This window comes from Phocoena phocoena, chromosome 5 (genome assembly GCF_963924675.1).
Source record: "Phocoena phocoena chromosome 5, mPhoPho1.1, whole genome shotgun sequence".
In the NCBI taxonomy this organism is placed as follows: domain Eukaryota; kingdom Metazoa; phylum Chordata; class Mammalia; order Artiodactyla; family Phocoenidae; genus Phocoena; species Phocoena phocoena.
The window spans coordinates 106,085,701-106,108,137 of NC_089223.1; the positions used below are offsets into that span (position 1 = coordinate 106,085,701).

The window sequence follows — 22,437 nt, forward strand, 5'->3', positions numbered from 1 at the left end:
CACTTACCTCTGCTGTGTGCTTTGCCACATTCCCCACGATGACAATGACCTTCCCTTTGAAGCTCTGGAGCATGGCAGTGTAAGGTCCTTGGGTAAGCTCCCCTTCCGCAGTAAACGCAGTGCTGAATGGAATGTTGATGCTGCCTGAAATGTGACCCCGAATAAAACTGAGAAAAAAAGTTAAGGAAAACATTTATTTGTGTGCAGACTTGAATGTGTGACAGAAGCTCACAGAGGTAATTGATTCTCAGAAGACAGTACCATTAAAGTCAAACACAAATGGAGACCAGACTTGAAAATTCCGTGCAGACGAAACCAGTTTAATCATACAAGTGAAGATTTAGCTTATTTTGCAAGACAAGTGAGGCTACCTTGACCTGGGTCACTTGTTTATGTCTCTGAAAATCATAAGTGAAACTTAAATTGTTCCCCTAAATTGATATGAGATGATCACTAACCAATTCCCTTTCATTTAAGAAAATTCTAATATTGTAACCAATTGCTGAAAAATAGTCACTGCTGCTTTTTAACAATATACCTCTGAGCCTCACTCCATGTTTTGGTTCCACCGCTCCTGGTTTGCAAACTGTCTTTTGGTGTATGCACAATAAACTTTTACTAATTACTACTTCAGTTATTCATCAGTTTTACTTTTTTTTTTTCTGAACATTTGACAGTTCTAAACATCTTCCATGCTCACGAGTACTTTATTTAAACAACGTAAGGCACCTCTGCAGAAAAAAAAGTTAAATGTGAAAATGCAATGAACAAGTGAAAGGAAGAAGACTCGACAAAGATATAAAGAGAACTTTCCTGATTAAATGAAGTATTGTGAAAGTGATCAGAATGCAACAAACAAATGGCAGTCACACAGCTTGTACAATATTCATGGTTTTCAGTTCCTTACTATTATTATGATTATTTTAAAGATCTGAAATATAGCCAAATGGATATTCTCAGATGTAACTTGATAATGCAAAAGCGTATCTACTCTGGGCAAGCAACTGTTAAATGGGACTCTATTTAGAATTGTTAGAGGTCATTAGCACTGGCTGGAAACATTTCTGTTGTTGGTTTATTTCTCAAGTAAACTTAGCTATTTCCATTCTTTCCAATTTTATGTTCTCTAAAGGGGGTGATGTTTTACTATATTTGTACTTTAGAAGGGTTTTAATGATTTCATTGACTATTACTTGTAATTTTGGAATTAAAAGCTTAAGCTTAAAATATTTAGAAATATCATAAGATCTTAAAGAAAAAATATTCCTTCAAAAGTAATTAAAAAGTACAATTTTAAAAAGTGAAATTAAAAAGATGATTCTTCATATAGAGTCTGTAGAGGAAGATTCTGAAATATTATTATTAATCAAATAACTTCTCAAAAAAGCATAAAATAAAAACTGCAAAAACTGCTCTGAAAGAGATGTATATGATGCTTTGATAGGATATATCAATTTGGGGAGGACAGGGAAGGTTTCCACTAAGGAACTAAGTGATGGCCGAGGTAAAATATGAATAATTAATAAAAGTTAATTAGGCAACAGGATGGAATGGAGGTGGTATAGGGTGGTGGAAAGGACAAACATTTTCAGACAGAAATGTCAGGCATATATTGGGGAGGAACATGACCAATCAGGAGAAAGGAAGGAAGGCCAGTACTGGTGTAGAGAACAAAGACAGCATGAGATAAGATGAGCCTGGAAATGGATGCAGAGGCCAGATCATACAGGGCCTTGCAGATCATGTTGTTAATATTGGTCTTTATCCTAGAGCAATGAAAATCAGAAAGTATTTTAAGCAGAGAAGTAACAGATCACATTTGCACTTTGGCAACAATGTGGAGAAAGGTTAGAAGGGGAGTGAATGTAAAGATTAGTTTATAAGACATGTAGGCAGTATCTCATCTCTTCCCTAACAATCACTGATAACGACCATGAAGAGATGTTTGTGTTCAATAGAAGCATTTTCCCCTAAACTTCCACTTTAGATGTGTTCTTTACAAAATGGAAAAGTTGTAGAGTTTTAAAAAGTTATGTCACAAGCAACGAATATTCCCCCAACCCCCAAAAAAGACTCATCTGTCATTCCTGTAGAAGGGGGAAAATATAATTATTTATTGACATGACAGTTTCTCAGTTGCCCCAGTTTGTAGGTTCACCTTTAGAATACTACTTTTCTTGTTTCTCTGTCTTTCTTTTTCCCTCATTAATGGAGAGAGGAGAAATTTGAGGCTCCTACTCTCAAGAATGATGGTGGAGGTTGAACATGTGTCTTAAATTTCTAGTCAGCTGTTGCTTCATCCTTTCTTCTTTAAAGAAGGCATCTGGCATTAATAATGAGGGAAAGGACATAAAAAGTTCTGAAAAATGAAATGAGAGGTAGAATAAATATTATCATCCCAGTGTATACTGTTTAATTAGAGTCTTCTAGAATGAACAGAGAATTTATGATCATAAGGAGATCACCCTTGAATTTCAACAGCACTAGTTTTTCAAACATTTATAATTACTCAATACTCAAAATATCAACTGCAGTTTTCATGAACAGAAATGACTTTGTACTCAGCATATAATTACTCCGACAGCACTTTAATCTTCAATAAGGACATACCTTAAAATAAAAATAATTGATTTTTCAGAAACTCTGAACCTAACAACTCAATTATTCTCAGCAAATATATCTACATCTGCTAGTCTGAATCAACTGGCAGAGAGACTTTCTGTGTTTATCAAACAGCCAGTATCAACCATGAACATTTTTCCTTTCTAGTGCTTTTTGAATACCAAAAGCAATACAAATCTATACTAGTCAAATGCTCTAGCAGACATGTCTGCACTGCCTGCCCACCTCCCACCTTCTTGTTTGAAAGGAGCTCAACTACTGACCCTGATGAAAGGGTGAGCCTAGGCTGTCATGTTTGTATCAGGTGATCCTGCCACGATCAGGACTGACAGGATAGGAGGGAGGGGATGAGTGAAGGTAGACATCTGAAACAGGCTGATATCTTGTGTCAGGCTGAGCCAGTTAGATTCTCTCCCTTCAAAATCAAAATAAAAGATAAAAGACAATGCTCAGACTGTGTTAAGCTTAACAATGTAAAGTCACATTTGAGTGCCTTCTATATATGTTTTATTCAGCCAGATGTTAAAAAATTAGTGACTCTAGAAATAAAATTATTTATTTTACAAGATAAATTCTATAAATATTTGGTTTAAAAATAGTACCCATCTGTATCCAAATACCCAATATCTGTATCTAAAATCATAGATAAGCATCTAGATGATTTTGTGGGTTCAATATCATGAATTTATTATGTGCTTTTAAAGAACACTTTAGTATGTCATACAAGTATGTCATAAACTTATCCTAGAATTTTCTTTTGTGCTTTATGGTTTGATGTTTTTTAAAAAAACCACTAGATTAAATGTTAAAATGCTTGACAAAGTAAGATGGCAACAGAGTCTTTTGGGTAAGAGAAAAGTTATAATCCAAAACGCAAAACTTTTTCAAACATTTTTCAGGCTATTTTAACACTTTGGAAGATAAGACACAAAAGAAAAAAATGTCTTAAACCATACTTCCCCTATTCTTAGTTTAGTTCAAGCAAAAAAATCCTGGAAGACATATAAAAGCACTCATCCAAGAACACTCTTGTCATAAAAATTCTAGTGCAAATAAGATTGGGTAAGCACAAATGCTTGTAGACAGGGTGGTCAAACCTGTAAATAGCTATCCTTAACTGTGAGACTGGCAAATAGCAGAGGAGAACGAGACTGGCCTAGTTACACATTAATATATTTACAATGAACATTTTCTTTTTAAGTAAGTTGGACAATGAAGACAATTTCGGTTATTTAAGGATCTTGTTTCCTTGGTGATTATTTACATTTCACTGCCTACATTAGAAATTCTCATGTGACACAAACATCATATGATGAAGTAGAACTTTTTAAGGCAATTTCTAAACACATGAGAGGCTGTCAGATTATACTGTAAAGGTAGGCAGCTGAATACTATTTTTAACTTTCTGAGTCTTTCATAATCATAATAAAATATTAGGTGTTTGAAAAATGAGCACAGAATAGATTCTGTACATTTTGTGTTAATTGGACAGAATACGTAAAGTAAAACAGAAGTTGATTTCTGACATATAGTGACTCTGATTAATCCTGGGCAAAACATGGCAAGAAGAGCAAAATGATACAGAATACACTGAGATAAGCACTTTCTCCATGTTCTAAGGACGGAAGTTTTACTTCCTTGTACTGCAGTGGAAGACAAGTATGTATAAGTTCTTAATAATAAGGTAGTATTAGAGACGAACATGCAACAATATATATTTTAGGATTACGACTGTTACTTCATTGCTTTCCTCATATTCTAGACAAAAATTTGGACTCTTTGCATTTGCCTTTTGCATTTAGAAAAGCCAGCGCTTGCCAGCATAAACACAGGCATGGGGTAAACAATACCCACACTTAAAGAGGTACTATAGTGAGTGTACTACCCAACAGACAGACACTATACTGTAAACTTAAAAAGCTTCAGCTTCAAAATACCCAGTTTAGAGAGTATTAAGGCAATAGAAGCCCAAGTATTTATGTGGTAATTAGTCCCAATCATATATACATCTTGACAGTGTACTTATAACAATGTCCACCATAATTTTCAGATTGGTTTTGGCAAAAACAACAATAAAAAACAATGGCACACACACTAGCTTTTTACCTTTCAATGTTTATAAGACATTTTTGCTATTAGGATTTTTTTTTTTTTTTTTTTTTTTTTTGCAGTACGCGGGTCTCTCACTGCTGTGGCCTCTCCCGTTGCGGAGCACAGGCTCCGGATGCGCAGGCTCAGTGGCCATGGCTCATGGGCCCAGCCGCTTCACGGCATGTGGGATCTTCCCGGACAGGGGCACGAACCCGTATCCCCTGCATCGGCAGGCGGACTCTCAACCACTGCACCACCAGGGAAGCCCTGCTATTAGGATTTTTGATGATGTCTTTGAAGGAATTAAAAGATACAAGACATGATTAAAGAAGTCAGCAGTAATTACAATGAAATCTCTTCCATGGAATAATAGTAGCTATTAAAAAAAAGCATCTAGTTATTATAACAGTCACCAAGTCAGGTGTTTGTACCTTAAATTTTTTTTGTGATAAAAAGAGTTGGTTTATTAGAACAATATTAACAGGTAAGGATGATATGCATTATCTTGTAGGTTTTCAAGATATGAAGACTTTCCTGTATTCATAAGTCAGTCTATATAAAAGTACTACAAGTAGATGCATCATACTTTACTCAAGCAGATAGAAAAATATATCAGTTCTAAGAACAACATAGGTACACCATATAGGTAAGTTACATAGGTAAATGTTCATATTCCAGAAAAAATTCTTCACTTTACTAAAAGATTTTTAAATTCCTTTAAAATATTTAATGGCTCAAAATTCAACACAGAAATAATCTCATGTTTTTTAAATCCTAAAAGAGCACAGCTGGGCTTCCCTGGTGGCGCAGTGGTTGAGAGGCTGCCTGCCGATGCAGGGGACACGGGTTCGTGCCCCGGTCCGGGAGGATCCCACATGCCGCGGAGCGGCTGGGCCCGTGAGCCATGGCTGCTGAGCCTGTGCGTCCGGAGCCTGTGCTCCGCAATGGGAGAGGCCACAACAGTGAGAGGCCTGCATACCGCAAAAAAAAAAAAAAAAAAAAAAGCACAGCATTTCTCACTTAGAGACATCATACCTCTATACAAAGCATACTAGTATCTTACCAGACCACTTCTGAAGGTATGCGTACTTTTATGTTCTTGTCTGTTTGCTATGTTAGCTAATTATAATTAGTGTTAAAGAGCTCAAAGTAAATGTTATACCTTTAATATTAATATATCAAAAGCCAAAAGTTTCCTATTATATAACAAAATAGCATTAACTGATATAAAAATTATATCTTTAGATATCATTTTTTCTTGCTAAATCTATTGTTGCTTTCCTTGAACAGCACCACCATCCCCAAGTCAGTCTAAAACCTCATTTTTGTCATCTCAATAGTGGCAATATTCAATTGTAGTGTACTAATAAATAGCATCCTCCTATCTCTAGTCCCATTTTCACTTGCCTATTTCAGACACTCACTACCTTGAGCTTAGACTATCGCAGTAGCTTTCTGTTTTCTCCAACTCTCACCTTTTCCCTTGGAAATCCATTTTATTCATGATGTTACATTAAAAATTTTGAAACACAGCTCTGATTATCACATCCATGCTGAGAAACCTTCCATGGCTGCCTATAAGACAAAGCCCAAATTTCTCAGTTCAGCCCTTATGAATAGAACCAAACTATTTACTTCAATCCCAGCCAAACTGAATTACATGCTGTTTCCAGTACACGTTCTGCCTAGCTCCTGTCTTTTTCTCTGCCTAAATAGCTTTTCTCCATATTTTTGAGTGTTCAAGTATTACCCATGCTTTGAGAGTTTTCTCCATGAAATTTTCCCTTCCCACAGTATATCTGTATATCTCTCATGACAGCAATTTGATTTTAAATAAAACATACTAATGTACCTGACTTCCACTAAGACTTTAAATAATTTATAGGAAGGATCTGTATTTATCTCATCTATGAAACTCTTACAATGCTTAACACAGTATCTAGAATACATCTAACATATTTGTTGAGTAAATAGATTTCAGAATTGTGCCAAACCTAGAGTAACTAGTGGCAGCTGAAAATACACTAAATGCCTCCTGGCCTTCCTAGCTAGTGGCACCACTACTTATCAATACTTGTAAGTGCCATGATATAGAATTCTCTTTTGTCAAAATACAGTATGAGAAAAAAAGTAAGAAACAGCAACAGAAGTCATTTTCCTGGATTTTCTCCAGCACAGAGACCAACCCAAAGGGCCTAGTAAAACTAGGTTATTTCAGGGTGAAGCTAGAGACCTCACTCTGTGACTGCAGATATGAAGGAATATTTATGCACATCAAATCTTTGGGTGATTCTATCCTTCTAGTCTTGCCTGCACCATTACCTCCATTCTCATCCTTCTTCCCACTGCATTAATCTTTCTAAAACACAAATCTGAGCATGCCACTTACCTGATTAAAATTCTCTAATACTCTCACAGCCTATGGAATAAAACCCAAACTTCTTAGCATGTTATGCAACATTCTCTATAAGCTGCCTTTGCCTACTTTAGTCTCACTTCCCACCAACTTATGAAGAAAATTAATTGTAAAAAATTTCTACATTTATATTTCATATATTGAGTTTTTAAGAAAGATTTTATTTTAAAAGGGAGTTACCTGGTTCAAAAAATATCTGAAAATCATTTACCTAGATTCTAGAGTATAGAGCACCAAGGCATGCTTTACAAAAATCTGACAGATGATGAAAATATAAGGAGAAAGACTGAACTATTACTATTTTGTAACTTTTCATACTTTAATGCCAAGCAAAACCACCAGAAGTTATGGTACATTTAATATTAAAATGTCAGTGGAAAATACTTTAACATGTTCTCTATAAGCCAATATTTTGAAAATTATAATAAATAAAAGTTCAGTGTTGAGATCAGGCTCACTTTCCTCTCTAGGCTATGAGGTAGACAAAGTAAATACTTACGCTTCATCTTTGCTAAAGGAAGGATTCCCACAAGAACAGCAATATACAGCAGTGAAACACAAAAACCAAGAAAATAGCCCACTATTCTGGCATTGTCTGGGAAATATTTTAAGGTTTCTGGTATGTAATGTTATCTTATGAAACATTATGCAAGTCTGTTCTGGCAACCAGTTTGAGAGTTATTTAGCTATCTGAATTCAGAGGAATCCCAGCTATGTTCATTGTTCCTACCACATGCCCTTTAAGTTAAAAGGAAGCAATGCGAATGAAGCACTACCACCCTTTAAAACCTCAGGTGTAAAGGATACTCTTCACTATTCCGGATGTCAACTACCAGGAGCTTTGGTTTACTGGACTTTGTCTTCTTGGTGGGTGTTTTGAAGTGGCCTGTCACTGTAAGCTCACACAAGTCAATCAGGTCCTCTGCTGAAATCCGGGGTGATACTTCTGACTTTAGGTCATTTAATGGAATGGATTCTCTTGACTGAAAAAAGATGCACAAACACCACAAACATTGAGAACATTATAGAGAGACAAACTATAGCCAGTACAGAATATCTTCAGGTTTTTTATATCAATTACTATAGCATATGGGAGAACAGGAAACTGTATCTCATTTTAGCGGTGTACTGTGTAACTGTATTCCCTACCACTGATGTTTACTTTTTTTATTAGTCACACATATAGGAAAGCATTATTCTTTTGCTTCACTACAAGTTCCTGGCTCAAATGTGATAGAAAGAGATGAGGCAGAACTGACTGATTTAGGAAAGATTTGACCTTGGTGTTGGTTCTAATCAAATGCATCATATGTGAGGAGTTTTTTCAAAGGAAAGACCGATTGCCTTGTGAAATGGTAAGAACGGAAGGAGAGGAATCACTGACAAATTCATAGCTTTCTGAAATTTTTTGTGTGTATCAGCAAAGAACTTTAATATGTTGCAAGCATGTTCCTCTGCAAATTAACTTTAGGAGATTAGTAAGTTATATTTTGGACAAATTATACTACTTTGCTTTTAAAAAAATAATTATAAACATACAGAATCTAGCTTCCCTTTTATTAGACAGTTTTATATGCAATTTTTCTATTCATTATACAATATCCACTTAGGGGCATAAAAGTAAAACTTCCTCTATACAACTTACGTCTTATTTAGTCACTGACATTGGTATTTTCCTGTGTGACTAGGGTTTCAAATTCATGGAACTTTGTTTATTGACAATGGACAAGAATTTAGAATAACTATAGAACAGCTCTGAAAATGTCTGCCCAAGAACCTGTACATATAATTATCATTTATCATTTCTGCCCAAGAACCTGTACATACAATTATATTAAACTTAGATATCCAAACATCAGAAACCAATTGGTATGAGAATGACTTTTAAAAAAAATTAATATTCTATTTTTAACCTAGAGTCAGAATTTATTTAGCAACGTTACTGATAAAAAATATCTTTCAGTAGAATGGGTTTTCTGAAAGGGCTACCTGGATGTGTTACTGATAATGCTAACCAAGCAAGCAAAAATCCAAACCTGGTAACAAGACAGGTATTTTACGGCGTTCATTAAACTTCTGGGAGAATGACTTTGTCATGGTACCTGGAGTCTGAAATGGTAGACTTTTTTTTGGTATATGGTGTTAGAAAATGTTCTAATTTCATTTTTTTACATGTAGCTGTCCAGTTTTCCCAGCACCACTTATTGAAGAGACTTTTTGTCCATAGTACATTCTTGCCTCCTTTGTAGTAGACTTGTTGACTATAGGTGTGTGGGTATATTTCTGGGCTCTCTATTCTGTTCCATTGATTTTTGTGTCTGTTTTTGTGCAAGCACCAGTTTTGATTACTGTAGCTTTGCAGTATAATCTCAAGTTAGGGAGCATGACTCCTCCAGTTCTGTTTTTCTTTCTCAAGATTATTTTGGCTATTTGGGGTCTTTTGTGTTGTCATACAAATTTTAAAATTTATTCTAACTCTGTGAAAAATGTCATTGGTATTTTGATAGCGATTGCATTGAATCTGTGTATTGCCTTGGGTAATATGATTGTTTAAACAATAGTAATTCTTCCAATCCAAGAACATGGTATATCTTTCCATCTGTTTGTGTCATCTTCAATTTCTTTCATCAGTGTCTTATAGTTTTCCAAGTACAGGTCTTTTACCTCCTTAGGTAGGTTTATTCCTAGGTATTTTATTCTTTTTGATTCGATGGTAAATGGGATTGTTTCCTTAATTTCTCTTTCTGATAGTTCATTGTTAGTATATAGAAATGCAATAGATTTTTATATATTAATTTTGTATCCTGCAACTTTACCTAATTCTTCATGAGCTCTAGTAGTTTTCTGGTGGTGTCTTTAGGATTTTCTATGTATAGCATCATGTCATCTGCAAACAGTGACAGCTTTACTTCTTCCTTTCTAATTTTGATTCCTTTCATCTCTTTTTGTCTGATTCTGTGACTAGGACTTCCAATACTATGTTGAATAAAAGTGGTGAGAGTGGGCATCCTTGTCTCATTCCTGGTCTTAGAGGAAATGCTTTTAGCTTTTTACCATTGAGTATGATGTTAGTTGTGGGCTTGTCATATATATGGCCTCTATTATGCTGAGGTATTTTCCCTCTATGCCTGATTTCTGGAGAGTTCTTATCATAAATGGAAAGTTTTTTATGCTTCAAAAGCTTTTTCTGCATCTACTGAGATAATCATATGGTTTTTATTCTTTAATTTGTTAATGTGGTATATCACACTGACTGATTTGCGGGTACTTAAAAATCCTTGCATCCCTGACATATTAACTATGAGAATACAGAGCCAGTATCTAGAACACTCTTCCCATATTTTCTGTCATGGGTCCTGGCACTAACTTCAATCTAGTTACCCAGGACAGAAATCTGAAAATCATCGTAGATTCTTCATTCTTCCTTATTCCTCATTCCCATCGAACGTGTCCCCAAATTCCACCATAATAACACTTGAATCTGTTGCCTGATTCACTGCTCTATCTCAGGGCTTCCATCATCCCTTACATGGACTGTAGAAGCTGTTTGCCCCTCTTGCTGCCTCCTTTTTTCTCTGCTTCGCTCTTCATTTAAAGTTATCCCTTCTAATCCATATGCCAAATGCCATGAATTAAAATAAAAATCTCATCATGTAAATTTTATAATTAAATACACCTCCATGGCTTCTAGACACTGATGGAGTGAAATCCAAATTCCTTGGTATAGAATATAAAGCCTTTTATAAATTGGTCTCTGTCTGTAATAGGCAGGAGACCATAGGCTTTGGAGTCAGACTACCAGGACTCAAATCTTGGCTGTCCACTCATCAGTGTGTGACTTTGGACATGATATTTAACTGCTCTGCCCAATTTCTTCATCTATAAAGTGGGATAACAGCATTTACCTGAATCCTCCTAGGCTGCTGTAAGAATTAAATGTTAATCTATATAAAATATTTAGAATAGTATCTGACACACTGTCAGAGTTCAATAAATGTTTGTTATCTTTCACCTTTTTTTCTCATCCCTTACCATGTACTTTGGCATTAGCAGACTATTTGCCTTTTTATACCACTGTGTCACCTTTGCCCACGTTGCTCCCTCTGCTTAGAATGCCACACTTTGTCCATCTAATAAATCCCTGCTCACCTTACAAGTATCAGCTCAAATACTATTTTCTCTGTGAAGAAAGTCTTTTTGACTCCTGGCAGTCTTACTTAGTTTTTCTTCTGTGTCTGCATAGGTATCAGGTATACATCTTTATTATAATAGGATTATTTACTTCCCACTAGACTGAGAGCTCCTCAAGGATAAGGAAAATGACTTTTATGCCTATGTCTTCCCCAGGTCTCAGCAAATTATCTGACACATAAAAGATATTAAAATATATTTGCTGAATATAAATGAATAAAATGGTTTTCCTAAGTCTTCTATTACTTTTCCTGAGTAACTTTGTGCTATGTGTATGTTTCCCAAACAACACGTATATACCTCCATCATAGTAATTACTATACTTGTAATACATTATCTGTTTCTACTCTTGACTTACAACATCCTTGAATGCAGGTTCTGTGTCTTTTCATATTTGTATCTCCAAAAGATAGCACAAGGTATGGAACCAAAAAAACTTAATAGATATTTAATGAATGAATGAGTGAATTAAAAATATGATTAAATAACATTACAGAATCTATTGTTACGTCTGGATTACTAGACAGAATCTTCAGGGATGGCAAATCATAAGATTCTCTCTAGCCTCTGGGCACTATAATGGTTAATCAAGAACACTGAAATCTATATCTGCCTCAATAATTTCTCACAGCCATCTCTCCTTTCCTCAACTGAAAAATTGAAGATGACAGTTGCTACCATGTAAGCTTACAAAATGTACTCTAATTAATTGAAAGAAGTTAGGTGTATATAAAGAAGGCAAAAAAATAAACACACACAAAAAACTATCCCTAGGAAAGTAGGCAAAATAATTCAGTGATAATAAAAATATGAATGAAGGAAAAAATAGATAAAAAAAAAATAGAGTTGAAACTTTGGGGAATATCAATAAAACTAGAAAACCTGTATGTGAACTGTGTGCATGATAAGAAATGAGAAAAATATAAACAAACATATTTTTATATTTTTTCTTTCTCTCTATATTTTCTTTATATATCGCCCTTTCTTCCTTCCTTCCTTCCTTTCTTTCTAATTATCTATAAATGAGAAAGAATATAAGCATGTAAAAATATTTGAAAAAATAAAAAAAATTGATTCCAAATATTCCCAAAAGAATATAAAATCTGAATAGACCTAAATATCCATAGGCCTAAGTAGAGCTGAAGAGAACTGATGAATGATATGTGTGTGTGTGTATTCAAAAGTCGCAGAAAAACTGAATAAACTTTGTAAATACAGGTAAAATTTTAAAGTTTTTAAATGATTACTTTAAAGAAAGGTGCCAAACACATTTTTTTCCTGAAGCAATTCTATCTTGTAACTGTTCCAAGGCAAAGAAAACGTTGAAAGCTTATTTTATGAAGTGACCATAATCTAATTCTTGAATCTAACAAAGAGAGCATTAAACACCACCCCCCAATATTCCTTAAGAATACAGATTCTTAAAAAATCTCAAAACTAGAAAACTGAATGCAGTAGCAATTTAAAAGAATGGCATACTATGACAAAGTAGGGCATATTCCAGGAATGAAGGACGGTTCAATATTAGGACAATTTTAAAAAGAATTCATCACCTTTAGTCAAAGGATATGAAGTATGTAATCATCACTGTAGGTGACACAAAGCCATATGTGATAAAACTTCACATTTATTCCCAATTTTAGAAGAACTCATGGTAAACACATATCAGAAGGCAAGTTAATTAGAACGATGAAAGATTTCATTAAGGCAGATGTTCATCTCAAATATTTGACATTCTAATTAATGATGAACCACAGAGGCAGACTTATTAAAATAAAAATGGAGAAATAATATTGTAGCTATCAGCATTATTATTTTTATTGTTATGAAAGTTGCTGTGGAGATAATAAGAAAAATAAATACTGAGTGTAAATATTGGAAAAAAATATATTTCTTAGACAATAGTCTTCTTAGAAAATCTAGAATAATCAGAGGAAAATCCAATAAAACTGGTAAGAATTTGGTACGGTTTTAGTTACAACATACATACAACAAAATCATTAGCTTTTCTCTACAGCAGCAGCAGCCAGTAAGAAAACAGAAGGAGCAAAAGCTTTCAATCACAATATCAAAATATTCCTCCAAAACAAAATACTTAGAAATAAGAGAATCACATTTGAAGAAAATGAAAGAGTTTTGTGATGGGCATTTGAAAAACCTGAGAGACATAAAATGCTATCTGGAAAGAAAGATTCAGTATTACAAGATCTTTATTTTTCCTCAGAACAATGTATTAATATATTACAATTTAATCAAAACTCTAAAAGGATCTTTCTTTTTCACATTTTGAAACATAAGTTCTAAAGTTCATTTGACTAAATAGGTGAGAATGTCAAGAAAATGTTGAAAAATAATAAAATACATTGTAATATGTTAAAACTGTATAAAATAATACCACATGATATTGCACCAGAATAGACTAGAAGACAAACAGGACATAATGGGATGCACAGAAACAGACTCCAATACATATAAATATTTGGTAAAAGAATAGGATTCCATATCAAATCACTGGGGGAAAGAGTATATTATTTAGGATATAGTGTTGGCATCATTTATTACCTAGAATAAAATAAAATCATGTTTCTATCTTATACTACAAAGCAAAATGATTTATAAGTGGAACAAAAAATTATGTGTAAAAACTGGAATCACAAAAGAAAAAGTATTGATGACTAAAATTATTTTTAAGCATACGGAAAAAGCTGAACTCTTAAAGAAGAGAAATATATGTGAAAAAAATTTAAGATGTCTTTATTATATAAACAACTCTTTTAATCAATAAGACAAACCAATAAGAAAAAAAATCTGCTTAGTTAAAATGAAGCGAGGGGAGATGTACACATATACTTGACAAAATAAACACAAATAGGTAAAGAAAACTTTTTTACCTCAATCATAGAAATATTAGAAAAATGTATATACAATCACAGAAATAGAAAAAGTAGGTAAGTGTTCTGGGATATCTTTTGTTTGTCCCTCCAGATTCACTCTCCATTGGCTCCTGCCTCGCTGGGCGGAAGATTCTATTTGCAACTACAAGAGGGACCCTCGGTCCTCTGGCTTTTAAGGTGGTACAGACAATAGGGAGAGGAAGGTCAGGATATATATTCCCCTGGTTCCCTACTCGAAAAGTCACCTTGGCCTGGCTATGTTTGTTGACCAAAGGTCACTGTTCCTCTCAAGATGGCTTTCTCTACCTGCTTCTCCTTTTTCATGTTCTGATAACCTCTTTCTCCCTGATCCCTTTTGGCCTTTAGGTGGCAACAGGGCTGTCGCTAGTGTTCATAATTTACTGCATTATCTCTTATATTTTCACCAACATTCCATGATTATCTTTGTAACTATTATACCTTTGTAATTATTATCTCTGTAATTATTATAACCATTCTTGAATTATCCTAATTTGAGTTTACAATCTTTTGCTGTTGGTTAAACTCTGACAGTAAGCGTGTAGGGAAGAACTATAAAATATGCATTTTAAGGCACACGAAAAGATGCTCAACATTGTTAATTATTTGAGAAATGCAAATCAAAACTACGATAAGGCACCACCTCACACTGGTCAGAATGGCCATCATTAAAAAGTCTACAAATAACAAATGTTGGAGAGGGTGTGGAGAAAAGGGAACCCTTCTACACTGTTGGTGGGAATGTAAGTTGGTACAGCCACTGTGGAAAACGGTATGGAGGTTCCTCAAAAAACTAAAAACAGAGCTACCATATGATCCAGCAATCCCACTCCTGGGCATATATCTGGACAAAACTATAATTCAAAAAGATACATGCACCCCTATGTTCACAGCAGCACTATTCACAATAGCCAAGACATGGAAACAACCTAAATGTCCATCAACAGATGAATGGATAAAGAAGATGTGGTATATATATACAATGGAATACTTCTCTGCCATAAAAAAGAACAAAATAATGCCATTTGCAGCAACATACAAACAACTAGAGATTCTCATACTAAGTGAAGTCAGAAGGAGAAAGACAAAGACCATATGATATCATTTATATGTGGAATCTAAACTATGACACAAATGAACCTATCGATGAAACAGAAACAGAATCATAGACATAGAGAACAGACTGGTGGTTGCCAAGGGGGAGGGGTTTGGGAGACGGATGGATTGGGAGGTTGGAGTTAGTAGATGTAAGCTTTTATATATAGAATGGATAAACAACAAGGTCCTACTGTATAGCACAGAGAACTATATTCAATATCCTATGATAAACCATAATGGAAAAGAATATTAAAAAAAAAGAATGTATATATATGTATAACTGAATCACTTTGCTGTACATAGTAATTAACACAACATTGTAAATCAACTATACTTCAGTAAAAATCAATAAGTAAAATAAAATATACATGTTTTAGATGTGTGAATCAACATAAACTTTCTGGAGAAAAAATTAGTAATATGCATTAAAAACTTTCAAATATGCATGCAATAGAAATTTCTTTTAGGAAATTTGTTCCATGGACATAATCACAGATTGTACAAAGTAGTATGGAAAAATATTTATCAAACATGGTTTTTCTTAAATTATGAAAAACTGGAAATAATGTCAACGCATGATAAAAGGTGATAAGATAAGTAACAATGAATTCATATAAAGAAATATCATTCACCCATTAAAATCATATTTTAGAAAAATACTACTTAGTAGAGGAAATATATAATTCAGGATATATTATCAAGGGGAAGAAGACCCTATAAAACAATAAATTCACCAAGATACCAGCTTGGTGATGTATATCATAGTGACTATGTGAGTGTGTGTGTAAACACATGCATGTGTGTATACATATATTTTCATATATATAAGAATGATGCGTAGAAATGGTGAAAGTGCTAATCTCTGAGTCAGTGGAATTAATGTGGTTTTTTTTCTTAGTGATTTTCTGTTTTTAAATTTTAATAATTAAGTATGAGCTGTTTTTGAAAATTTAAACATTTATAAGAATATGATTGCTTTCAACCAGCACTATTATATACTTCTCTTAAATACTTCATAACTATGAATCTAATCTGTCTGAAGACAATTCTTTTCAAATATTTACAGCAATATAAAAAGGCTTCACAAATAAGAACTCATGGCTATATTCACCATTGCAGGTAATCAGATCTGGCACTAGAAAACATATAGAGATGTTAAAGAAATACAATAAAATCACTATTATTCTTAAATTCTGATAAGTTTTAAAATGATTAAAAAAAAAGGATCAGCAAGTAGGGCAGGCTTTCATGCATTCAAATTCAGAAAGGAGACACACAAAAGCTAATATAGACAATTGAATAAAAAATGTTTGAAGTTCACTGGAATGTTTCATTGGTAAGGACTACTCTATTTTTTGCATGAAGAAATATTTGAATAAACTGATGTTTATCTACCTCTTCATCAGATGTATGAAGAATTTAGAGAAAAGGGCCTGTTGGCTATGTGGAAGAATATTTAATATACTTTTCCAAACTTCTACCAACACAAATGTAAATTACATTATCATCACTAAATAATTATAAAGTTTTCCTTGTTTAACGTAAGATAGTAGAAATTACTTAGTAGATTACTGCCTTAAATGGCTGATATCTTTCTTAGCAAGAATTGTGTTTCCTTTAAGAGTAATATATTTTGATCCTGCACTCAGAAACAGCTCTATATGTGATCATACTCATAATGTATATTAGAAGGTTAAAAACAAAACAGCAAACACCCTTCATTATGGAAGGAAGCAACTGTCATATATTATGCTATTTTTTGTGTGTGTGTTTGTGAGTGTGTGTGTGTGTGTTTAGGGGGAGGGTGAGAAAGAGGGATAAAATCTTAATATAAATAATTACCCTCTCTAAAGCCACTTGGAAATTAAGGATTCCAAAAGATATTTATAGTACCTGGGTATAAATGAGGCCAGGAGTGCTGCTTTCAGAAGATACATGGTAGATTTGATCATTTCTTAAAGCTTTTGAGGGATTTTCTCATGGACAGGATGACCTCAGAATGTCTACAGTACTGGTTCTTTGAGTCATTTTAAAATCTCTTCACTTTGGAAGCAAAGTAACGTTTATTAAATATCTACTTTATAATTCTAGAACCTAAAATAAGGCAGCACAGGAAGTGACACACATTGCATACATTTCATATATAAAGAGATCTACCTTAATTCTGGGCAAAAACACTTAGAAAGACTATTAAATTTCACCAAATAATTGGAATTGGAACACCACCCGTAATACTAAAGATAATCTTCTAAAAGAAAAGTGGAAATATAAATCAGAAAGCATGAAAAGCAAAAGTAGGCACGTTTATAAGGCAGGAAGCATCACAGGACTAATCATGTATTAAATAATGTATGTTTCAACACGATGAAAATAAACACTCTTTAGGACAACTTATAAAAGCAAAACTCTACTCAAAGATCTTTTCAAGTGACATATCATGTTTCTAGGAGAGAGACTGGATCAATATAAACATGCTGATGACAACAAAGAGCCAGGTATATCAATAGCTTAAATTTCTTAGATTTCTTTTGTATCTCTCATAGCAAGAGATGAGAGGGTCTTGCCCAGAGAAGGTGATGAAATGTTTGATAAATAAATGCATGCATGTGTAACAGGACGCTGAATGATGTTGTCCCTAGGTTGAAACAAAGAGGTTCTAATGTGCTACCAAATAATAGAAACTGCCAACAAAAGCCACCAATGTCTTCCCCAGGGCTGAGGAGGGACAGAAATTACTCTACTACTTCCAACTAACATCCCAGCATCCCCTTTGTTCAAGATAAAATGCCCTTCCGTTCTCATCCTGCAGGGTAGAGGAGTGGGTGTTTCTGAACACTCAAATCACCCCCCCCTCCCTCACAAGGCAAGTGATGGGGAGTGCCCAAGACAATCATTCGTAGAGATTCGGGCATACCTGAAAGAAGGGGTGGCTGACATTCTGTTTTGTAGTAGAATGCCTGTTTACACAGAAGACTTAATAATCTGTCCTATACCTGTCTGAGCAGGCAAGAAGTAAGGAGACTTAATAATCTGTCCTATACCTCTGGCAGTGCTGAGAGAGAGGGTGGTAAGATGCTTACCTTCTCTGACCTTACATTTCTAAGCTGTACTGCGAGAATGATGACACTTAACTCACAAATTTACTGTGAGGATCAATTGATATAATACGCGTAAAAATGTTTGGTAGACTGTAGATCTTTATATAAAATAAGTTGTTATTAAAAATCACATCCCAAATGAAGCAGCTTGAATTTCATGGTAAAGTAGTCTTATTAGAGTCTAAATTTTTAATAAATCACCAATTAACAAATATTTAATCTACTAGCTTTGTGCTGGCCATCTTGAGAGAGACAATATCATTTCCACCTCAAAGAGTCCCTAATCTGGTTGGAAAAAAAAGACTAACATAAAAGCAATAATATATATACATGTGTGTGTGTATGTGGGCCTTGACTTTTCAAAGTATTAAGGTAATAAATGATATCAAATACACAAAAAAATGCAATAATAAAACTATACAATAATAACAGAGAACACTTATATGGTGCTAACTATGTGCTGGTCACTATGACAAGCACTTGACATATATGAGCTTATTTCAGTGTTGCAACAATTCTATGAGGTAGGTTTTATTATTTTGATCATTTTATAGAGGAGGAAATTGGGGCAGAGAAAGGTTAAATAACTTAACAAAGGCCACATAATCAGTAAGTAACAGAGCCAGGATTCAAATTTAGTCTGGCTCTGGAGTCTGAGCTCTTAACCACATCATTACACTGCTTCTTTTATAAGATTCCATGTACGGAATCACAGCTGCATACTATAAGAATACAGGGAAAGGTATAAACACAATATGGGGAGAAGTAGTTAGCAAAATATAGGTGGAGGAACTAGCATTTCAGTCAGGAAATAACAGTAAGGTTTAGAAAAATAGAAAGGAAGGGGACTTCCCTGGTGGCACAGTGGTTAAGAATCGACCTGCCAATGCAGGGGACACTGGTTCTACTCCTGGTACGGAAGATCTCACATGCCGTGAAGCAAATAAGCCCATGTGCCACAACTACTGAGCCCACGTGCTGCAACTACTGAAGCCTGCGTTCCTAGAGCCCGCGTTCCACAACAACAGAAGCCACTGCAATGAGAAGCCGGCACACTGCAATGAAGAGTAGCCACCGTTAGCTGCAACTAGAGAAAGCCCACGTGCAGCCGAAGACCCAAGACAGCCATAAATAAATAAATAAAAGAGGAAGAAGAGTGTTGCACAAGTAGGTAATTGTAAGAGTTCTGAAGTGTGAATGAGCGTGGAAATGGTCCATAAATAATTATTGAGCACCTACTAGGTACCATGCAATGTGCTTGGGATACATTAATGAACACAACAAAGATACTTGTTCTTATAGAACTTAGAGTCAATGGGTATGAAAAAGACAATGAAGAGACTAGTCTTACTGAGCTGAGCATCATCCTGGGAATTAGAGGGAAACAGTATTGAATAAGTAGGTAGGGGACAGATCATGAGGGCTCTGAAAGACAGAGAAGCTCAAGGATATAAGATTTTTGGAGGAATGTGTCACATGTTAACAGCAGTATCTTAGGAAGATTAATTTGGCCATATCTTGAACGATGAATTAGAGATGGGAAAAATGATAGGCAGAAAGACTTGTTAGAAAGTGAATTTTATGAAGATTTAGATTAAGTGATGACACTGGAAATGGAGAGCTTTGCTCTACTCATTACCTTCTTTTTTCCTTCAGTCATTCCCCTGGCCTACAAATACAGTTTTGTATTGGCCTACAGATTTTTCCTAGGCCTACAAATACATCCAATTCTCTCCCATTCATAGTGAAAGATAAACATAAAGAATGAATACTAAATAATAAAATTACTCTCCAAGGGGCAAGTGCTTCCCTCGCTACTATCCCTCTACTTTCTCATCTCCACTTTCTTTTCATTCACTCCGGAACTCACTGCAACTTGGTTTCTGTCATGATACAGAAGAAGGAGTGGTTCATCTGCCAGGAGGAAGTGTACAGTTTGGGAACACTTCTTTACAAAGATAACATTTGAGTTGAGATTAAAAGGATGAAGAGGAGTTCGCCAAGTAAAGAAGTGGGGCTTTGCATGCATATTTTGTGTGAAGCAACTCTATCAAACACACGGGGAAGGTGTTCTGATTCTACTTCTAGGGCTTCGGTTCTACCTCTAGGAGGTATGCTGAATAAAGCCTTTCTCATTTAAAATTCTTTCCACATTTGTTTCAATTCATCCTGGCATGAACAAGGCAGAAATTTTTCAGGTTGCTATTTTCATTTTGAAAGAATTTTTAAAAGTTTAGTTTACAAGTATGTAACCAGAGTGTCTCAGGTTTACAACCCCTGTTCCATACTGATACTGGTCTCTTCCAATAAATACACCATGAGCTCCTTGAAAGCAGGGACTAGGACTTGTTTGTTTTTATACTTCTACTACCTAGCAGAGAGCCTGGAACTCAGTAGCTATTCAGTAAAATTGAGTGTATTGATAAAGAGGAAGAATATATGAGAGGCATTGTAAGAAAATATATGGAAGATAAAGGACAGGGATGAGTAAATGATGGCTTTTATGTTTTGAACATGGGTGATTAAGGGAGAAAAGAAGGTAGTAACAGTGATAGACAGTAGATAAGGCGAAGACAAGTTCTGATACAGATGTATAAAATTGAGGGTGCCTAGGGTCTACCAAGTTGAAGTGTTGAAATGCAGTTGGAGACATAAACTGGTGTTTGGGAGAAGTCATGGCTAGAGGATCATATTTTTGGAATTATCCACATAAAAACTGCAGTTTAAGTCATGAGAAATAATAAACAATTTTTGAAGAAAAAAGGAAAAAATGTTAATTTTGTTAGGCACAGATATACACTGCTGAGAAAATCTTAAACTATGTAAACTATTAACAAGGCTTAGAATACATAAAGTTGAGATTTTTTAGAGCAATATCAATTCTTGTTTTCCCCCATGTCTACAATAGGCTCTGCTTTCTTAGTGCTAGATATTTCTAGCTCACGTATGAGGAGGGACAGGCTTTTGCAGATGGCACAGGCAGACATTAACTACCATTCCCAAAGGAATTTTAACAAAAAAAACTATCATCAAAAACTTTATCTGCAAAGCTATTTTTATCTCTATATTTAAAACAATAAATTGTTTAAATGGCATTATAGTATTTTCATTTCTCCTTGTTTTTAGGGAAAATAGGAAAGGTTACTATTTCTAAGATATAGAAATATAGCATCTGAAATGGAGTCTGAAATAAAACTGTAATGCTCTGGAAGCTGTGTAATACAGCTGTCATACTAGAGAGAATATTTTTCTCCCTCAAATAAAAGAGATACTGTACATGAATATGAAACACAAAGAGGAATGGAGATAGAATTTTTTCAGTGATTAGGGATTTTATGCTAAAATTTTCACAGACGTGCTCCTGAAAAATTGTGTGTAAGCTAACTTTCTGTAAAGAAAGTAATTTTCTCTTTGATATACAATATAGATATTTTGAGATATTTCATCTCTCTGGGCCTCAGTTTTCTCATGTATAAAGCGAAGGGGTAGGATCAGATATCTTACGTTTGTTTTAGCTTTAGAATTCTATGACATTTTTTTCTGATTGATTTTCAACTGTTAACAGGTCACAAAACTCTTGCTTACCTCTAGGACAAAAGTTAGAAACCTACACATAATATTTAATGACACCACAGGAGTTTCTACTTAAAGAGATTCAGGAATGATTCTAATTGTGAAGCTTAGTAAAGTATTATTCATAAAGCATGACATGCTTATATAAACTTGGATCAATAAGAACTTATGCCTTTCAAAGACAAGTAGCTGGGAAACATTTCATAGTTTAAAGTGGTTTGAAGTGAGGGTGGAAGAAATGGAGGCGGTAAGTGAAGAATTCTTAGTGATTTAAGGATCAAAAACAGGGTCAACATGGCAACGTGTTGGTGCTGGTGCTGGTGCTACTCTATACGATTTTCTAAAAGATTCTGGAAATAATTTTCCATATAAAACCAGAACCTGACAGATTTCCTGGGTTGAGGTAAACAAGATGGAAATGTTAAACATGAGAGTG

General features: G+C 34.5%; 1 protein-coding gene across 4 annotated transcripts in view; it reads right to left on the minus strand.

Annotated features, from left to right (window-relative positions):
- Nucleotides 1–22,437, minus strand: part of TBCK (TBC1 domain containing kinase) — a 224,696-nt gene that overhangs the window by 26,712 nt on the left and 175,547 nt on the right. For all 4 annotated transcript variants that reach the window (XM_065877597.1, XM_065877595.1, XM_065877596.1 and 1 more), the window contains 2 exons: nucleotides 7,937–8,112; nucleotides 8–167 (listed from right to left, as the gene is read on the minus strand). In XM_065877597.1, the coding sequence (XP_065733669.1) occupies nucleotides 8–167; nucleotides 7,937–8,112 (336 nt within the window). The remainder of the gene's footprint in view (nucleotides 1–7; nucleotides 168–7,936; nucleotides 8,113–22,437) is intronic.